The 7,489-nt window shown below is 34.1% G+C and overlaps 2 protein-coding genes across 2 annotated transcripts in view; one reads left to right on the forward strand and one right to left on the reverse strand.

Annotated features, from left to right (window-relative positions):
- The window catches only part of LOC128180346 (KICSTOR subunit 2-like), a 93,774-nt gene that overhangs the window by 35,622 nt on the left and 50,663 nt on the right, over positions 1-7,489 (forward strand). The window lies entirely within an intron of this gene.
- On the reverse strand, positions 3,374-7,408 carry LOC128180402 (uncharacterized). The gene is made up of 2 exons (XM_052848499.1): positions 7,280-7,408; positions 3,374-4,121 (listed from the first exon to the last, which is right to left on the reverse strand). The coding sequence occupies exons 1-2, from the start codon at positions 7,297-7,299 to the stop codon at positions 3,539-3,541; spliced, it is 603 nt and encodes a 200-aa protein (XP_052704459.1). The 5' UTR covers positions 7,300-7,408; the 3' UTR covers positions 3,374-3,538.

Below are 7,489 nucleotides of genomic sequence, written 5' to 3' on the forward strand. Positions count from 1 at the left end.
GCCACTGTTATTAGAGTACATGCAACAAATTGTTAAAGTATAGGCCTCGGCTGAATTAAGAAAATATCTCCATATGCATCCTTATCGCTACCACAAAGTTGTGACAAGACCCCCCCCCCCCCCACGCGAAAAAATTACACGGGGTCCGTCAGCTGAGTTGCAAAGTTATCGATACGAAAAACAAACATTGGTTTTGAGATTGTGATTACCCGGTAATATGAGACATAAGAAGCGACACCCTCTTTAAAAAAATGAATAAAAATTCCAAAGATAAGGTTAACTGTCGTGAAATTAAAATGTGTATAAATTATTTTAAGAAATGTTTCTTTGCATTGTCGGCAATATATAGGGAAAAAAACCTATCATGCTGGTAAAAATTGACATTTTTTAAAAATTATTTTATGCAATTATTACGGGATTGAGTATGACGTCCTAAATGTCGGTTCAATACAGACTCACTTTGTGAAGTTGGCTGATAAAAATTTTCTGGAGAGCTAGTATAATACAGCTTTACAGCCACTTGTGAACTAGCTGTAGGTCTGTAGCTCCCTGTCTAAAAATACAGATGGACGATCTTTGAGCCACAGTGCCTCCCATAGTAAAACTTCAATTTACGGCGCACAAAAAATATGCGCTAGTTTTTATGATTATTATTGAAGATTGTGTTATTATTTATCTTTCACTTACACAACAACAAAAAGTATAAATACATGTAAAGTAACATAAATTTTTCCGCGAAAAATTACCAAATCCTTGCAGGTCGTTTATTCTAACTAATTCAGAAAAATAACAAGAGTAAAAATGGGGTACTCTATATGCAATGTTTTTGCCCAAAAATGACTAAATTCAACAGCTGATATTTTTATGAATTATCAGAAATCAAAATCATAGCAATTTGCATACTTCTGATATATATGTATAAATGATCTGCAAAAGAACAACTTTCTATCTTGAAAACTGTTCGAGGAGTTATCGGTACAATAAGGGTACCTTTTTGACAGCCACTCGCCCGTCTGCAATTTTTACTATTTCAATAATCGGAAACCCGGTTAAAAATGGGCGCTAAGCGCCCGTTAAAAATTCACTCTCAAAATTCTTAGAATTCAGAAGCAATGGAGTTACATGGAAAAAAGACCTCACGGCGGTCTTCGAACCCCATATTTACCCCCTTAGGAATTTTTTTGATCCGTCTCATTTCTAGAAAAGAGTACGCATTTACTTATATTCCAGTTTAAATTACATGTCAATTTTTTTTAAAGATATAAGATATTAGGCATTTCCTTTCATAATACCATGAGAATTATATTACGGAAATTAGCGCATTCGTCAATTCGGCAATGATTTTTTTTCTACATGAACCTCTTCCTGTTTGGTCCAGTTTCAATCATACCTCTATTTTTTCTAAAAATAATACCGGTGTTTTCGATAGAAAAGGTGTCGTTCACTAAAAGCTTATTGCAACAGTTTAGCTTAATATTATGTTTATTTTTCGTTCATTCCGGTCCGGCGGTTACGGCATGCCTTTTCCCGCAGCAAGGCAGTTGCCATATAAGGTCATGTCAAAATTCGACAAACTTGTAGACTTTACATTTGTCAATTTGTATCATGTCAGATGCATGTGCTATTGCCGAGCCTGAAGTTACAAACGCAGAAACTACGGATTGAAAGTGTGCAAAGTTGAAGGTTTAATTAACTATATTATAATGTAAACAATAAAGTTGCAAAATGTGCATCATGCGAAGGAACTGAGTCAAATCTTACACGTGTTTATTCCCGAGTTTTATAGGTTACACGATTAGAATTACACATATTCATGCTCAGGTTCACACATCAACACGATTGAATATTCGGATTTACAAGTTTACATGTCTGGATTTTTTAACACGATTACCCTCCATATATCTCACAGAATCGATCCACTGATGCACTATAGAAACGTGTCAGTACAGCTCTGTAGGATCAACAGCCAACAAACTATTTTTAGCTAAAATATCACAATATTTCTGTTAAAGGGGCAAATTCCGGTGCTTAAAAGGGGGCAAGATCGCAGTGTTTAAACGATTTATTCTTTGGTCGTACATTTGTAGGTGGCAAGTTTTTTTTTCGTAAAACCAGGGACGTATATACTATATACGTCCCTGGTAAAACCAAGCCCGGTTTTAAAACCCATTTCTATCTGACATAGTTGTGTTGTCTTTATTTATCTATTTCTGGTCATGTAATGGACCACTTATTCAAACACCCCTTTGGTACCACTCGATTACCTATTTTTTTTTATATTTACCTGAGTTTAGATTTTAGTAGCTTTGGAAAGTTTTAAGGTGATAAGGGGCACCTCCATGTTGTGACGTACTATTTATCGAAATAAACAATAAAATCAAGTGTTAATTTTATAAATTTTTTCTTTCCAAAAATTATCACTTAACACTAACAGCATAGCGCCGTGGTTTAGTAGTTTCACTACGAATCTGTATGCCATGAGTTCGAATCCCTCTGATGTTTTTTTTAATTTTTAACTTTCCTTTATTTTTTGCTTAAATATTGTAAAATTTGAAAATTCTAAACGGGTGAGATATTTTAATAATGATGTACTTTAATCAACATTAACATCGACAGATGTTCTATATCACCTTCAATATACTGCCTGTTGGATCTTCAAAAACCATGGTAGTGAGCAATTTCTCTAATTCAAATAATCTATTACAAACAGATACAGCTTATGAGGTACCTAAAACAATTTACATTTGAACTTATTAATTTTCTTTCTGTTTTGTTAAATAAATGCCGTCAGTTGAGTGGTAATGTTTCAGTCATATAAAGTGACTCTTGACAATTGAGTATGTCATATAAAATGGCTCAAAACAGTGTACATGTGTAATTTGTAAGTAAATATCGCCCGATGTTTTTAGTTGTAAACGTGTATAATGGTATATATAGTGGAATGCAAGATAATGCAGCGCTGCCGCGTGTACCACTATATCTCACTGTAGTGTATGGTGGGCCATGTGAGTTATTACTTGTATTAAATTTTATGTGTATTAACCTAATATGTATGATCTATGTACGTAGGACCCGAATGAACAATTGAGGTACCGAATTAAGTAATCTGGCAGTGTGTATTGACATTTTCCTATAGGACACATGCATATGTATGTTGATGACTGTCATCCCATGAATCTATTGTACTATCACCAGTGAACATAGATTGTGAACATATTACATTTGGTTGTGTTTTTGATTCCATTCTGGGCGTTTCATGAGTATTTTCGCAACACAGCGTTCTTCGATCAATCTTTTACCTATAAGTTTCCTTCCATTTGTATTAGATACATGTAACAGAATTTAACTGACAAAACCATTTCTTAAAACGTTTCTTAAGTTAATATAATATATTTTAAAGGCAATATCAATTGAAAAAATTATAAACTACAGATTTCATTCCAACTCAATAACATTCGGAAAACATCAATGTTTTTTATAACCTCTCTCTCTCTCTCTCTCTCTCTCTCTCTCTCTCTCTCTCTCTCTCTCTCTCTCTCTACGATGACATAGTCCATAGTTCTTCTGTACTCTGTTCAGAAATAACAGAGGCAGAGGGAGGAGAAAAACGAAATCCTTCCGCTCCCCAAAACTCCATCCGAGATCCGCCCAGTATAGGTCTATTGCCGTTGTTGTCTGAGTCCATATCCCCTATTGCTAATACTGGTGAGCCTTTGGTTTCCGCCTTTTTATTCTCGGAGATCTTCTTAAAAGCTCGCTGCCACTGAGACTGAGACTTCGGAATCGAGTTTTCGTCTCGAGCTTTTCGAGTGGGCGTGGCTACGTCTGACATAGGCTGTGGCTGGTTCGTTGAGGTCCGGTGTCTTCGGTAGCTCATAATTGTATCCCAGTGATCGGATGGGTCCGAGTTTGGTCTTCCGTCAACAACAGGTGTATGTTCTGTGGGCTGCTGCACCTGTCGTTTAGCCCCGAGAAGGCTCTTTAGTTTTTGCCACAAATTCTTTTTTTCGGAACTCTCACTTTTAGATGACTCGTTCGAGTTTTGTAATGCGAAGTCATGGTCCGTCCATTCTTTAGGGCGCTGTGTTTTTGGTCGACTTCGATTTTTGTTCTCTCTCAAACTAAAAAAAAAATCCAAAAAGTTACTGAATCATTGTTGTATGTCTACTGAGCATTAAAGGAAGAGATGATTGCTCCCAACGTTTGAGCTGTTATAGTAAGTAAGAGTTACAAAAATTACAAATGTTAATGAAAAACAAATCATTTCTGTAGAAATAACCTTTGTTTATTCTGTTTCTCATTTTCAATGTCAAAATGTTTAAATCATACAAAGACGAAATATGATAGAGAAGTCTTTATGAACCGATAATAATACTTTAGTATACATGTATCATTTGATGAAGTAGTCCCTGTAGAGTTGCTTTTTCTTCTGATTTAATTGAAAAGGAGGGGAATTCCATCATGCGCAGTGGAGAATATCGCCCACGGACAAGCCAACAAAAGTGTTCCTTCCAGTGGGTGAATTACCTGACAAATCAATAATAACCAAAAGCTGGACGGAAACCCAATCCTGATTTCCGGTTTAAAACGTCTGAATGATATTTGCACTCCTTTAAAAAGAATTTTAAAAATTATCACCTTTTTCTTCAATAATCTGTATCCAACCCCAGCTGCGTTAGGTGTCAGACTCTTTAACATTTCTCTTTTATGTCTATATATATTCTTTCTTACTAATTTGAAGTATATAGATTTATAAATGTTGCTTACTTTTACTGAAAAAAAGTCTTTGGTATTTTGGGACAGATCTCTTATGAGTTCAAAACAATATAACAACGATTTAACTTTTATTAGTATATTGTGCCATGATTTTCAGTATTTTGCAGACTTCCATGTATAAGAGAGTTGAATGTCAAGGCTAGAGATACAAGATTAAAGGGACTGGATGGTCCTGACCATTTTTAGACCATATTAACCTCCTTGAGAAGAAGAGTTCCGTATGAAGATATAGAAGAAGTATTCAAATTTTAAAGTTTAAATATTTAGATTTTTTTAACTAAATGTCTCGTTTCTTACATATGTACATTACAAAATGCTGGACAAATGAAATAAAAAAATGAAATTCGTCTTCAATCTCATTATGGTTATATAAATCCCATTTTCTTATACTCGTTGATGGCCTATCATACCTTCCTATTTCGATTTTCAAATCATGGGAGGACAGTCTAAAACGTGTTAATCATTTTTCTATATTTTGCATGGACATAGTAGTACACTTGTAAACAAAAAATTATCAACTAAATGTTTATATGAATAACATCAATAATAATTTCACAGTCAGACAAACTGCAAAATGCTGCTATACTATAGTCATTTGTCCAGAGGAAAGATGGCTAGGGGGAAAAGGCACTATACAACGACGGATCAAATGAACGGTCCCAAATCCTTTGCTCACAATCTCTCACCAGATAGCGCACTCCGTAAGCTTCACTCGGAACGGAGCGTATTTACGCCCTCTGGTGAGAGATTGCGTTTCCTCGTTTAAAAGATATTTTTAAGATGCACTGTAAGTTACTTTGAAAATAGGCATAGAGTTTGGTAAGAAAATGTATGGCACCATGTGGCACACGAAATATATCATCTTATGCATGGTGAATCGGAAATTTCATAATATTCCCCCGCCGAACAATAATCAAAGTAAACAATTTTGAAAAGATATTCGTAACGTGTATGTTACATATACCTTAGGTCATGACCATTTAGAATAAGTACATACAAAGCATTTTTGATAATAATGTTAAAGACAGCTTTTGTTTTAAATTTTGATAAATACATGTACATGCAATACAGCATATTATTATCGCATATACCGTTCTAACGATATTGGCTAAGTAAATGAAAAAAGAAATAATAGGAACGGTTTTGTTCGATTCGATTTCTTTATGAACACCTGTTTGAAAATGCATTTTTGTTTAGAAATACCATCAATATATATTCTACGCTTTTATCATTTGTTTAATTCTACATACATGTATTAATAAATAATATTTACATCAACGACAACTCATCATAATCATAAAAAATCATAATTATTTACCTTTTGTACAATTATTATTATACGGAAACATCAAATTAAGATGGTTATCTATTAGGAAATAACAATGATGTCACGAATTACTAGTATATTCAAACACAAATGGAAAGAGAAATGTGAAGAAACATATAACTGCTTAAGTACTTTTTAGTACTTTGATTATACTTAGAAGCACGCGTAACTAGTTGAAGCAACTCACTCTCATTATAAACACTGCACAGTTTGTTCAAGGTAAAAAAAAAAAAGCGGGCACGTAAAATACATTTCCTGAGCAATTTGTTTTCATGTCAGAATCTTACTGTTGCTGGATAATAAGTCAAACTTGTGCTTCTAAGTATAATCAAAGTACTAAAAAGTACATTTCTCTTTCCATTTAATTTGTGTTTGAATATACTAGTAATTCGTGACATCATTGTTATTTCCTAATAGATAACCATCTTGTGTTTACATCCTCTTATTCTATAGACAGTCAATACATTCACCTTCAGTCTGTCAGATGTACTCTCGGTACTTTGATCTTTTGTCAAAAATGAATTTGTTTAGTGGTAGGAAATTAAAGGTCCCCCACCCCTTCAAATGAGTAACATGAGCCTTTGCGTATACCGTAAGTTCGCATCAGAAGGGTTATACATACATTTGTACTATAAGAGGTTTGCCTCTAAATTATTACCCCCTCCATATACCACTAGCATACAGATGTACATGTATGTGTTTATGCGTTTTTGTAATTATTTTATTGGGCCCATTTTGGGGTAGTTTCTAGTCAGATGGTTATTTCTTAATGCCATTCAGTAAGGTGTTATTAAATTCTTTGTCTTCATCTGTATAAATTAGTTAAAAATTTGGACACTTCTTGTGAAGTTTTCATCCACGAGACATCTTACCGAAAATGAAGATAACATTCGGGTACCAAACTTTGTAACCCACATTTTAGAATATGTGTTGTATATACTTAATTCCAGCTTTTGAAATGAGTGTAACATAAAAAATGTTGACAACTGTAGCGGAATGCACCTAACCTTCTATTGTTTACCTATGTGCTTTAATAAAACCCAGGCGACTGAACAGTTATTGGAAATATATATGTTTACAAAATCAACTGCTAAAAAATAGAGATATCAACCAAGTTGAATGCACGTCGACACTATTTTGACCACTCATCAGTCATCACGCCTACTAGTAACCTACCTATATATGTTGTCCTCCATATATAGAACTTCCTGTTTATTTACAGAATGAGTTTTAAAAAATACATAAAAAGTTTTACAGCGTAAATTCGTCGTGATTCATTGCAAGTAATCTATCGAACCTTTTTCCCATTTAGCACTGATTTATTTAAATCACATACCGAGCTTTTCGGTCAGATTTGAATGACTTTCAATGAAATAGCTAGAGAAA

Source organism: Crassostrea angulata, chromosome 1 (assembly GCF_025612915.1).
Source record: "Crassostrea angulata isolate pt1a10 chromosome 1, ASM2561291v2, whole genome shotgun sequence".
Classification (NCBI taxonomy): Eukaryota; Metazoa; Mollusca; class Bivalvia; order Ostreida; family Ostreidae; genus Magallana; species Magallana angulata.

Bases quoted from the DNA above. Each gene is read 5' to 3' on its own strand.
- LOC128180402 (XM_052848499.1), bottom strand. From the start codon at position 7,299: ATGGAGGACAACATATATAG. The intron at 4,122-7,279 runs GTAGGTTACTAG...TTTTTTTTTTAG, and splicing joins ATGGAGGACAACATATATAG to TTTGAGAGAGAACAAAAATC.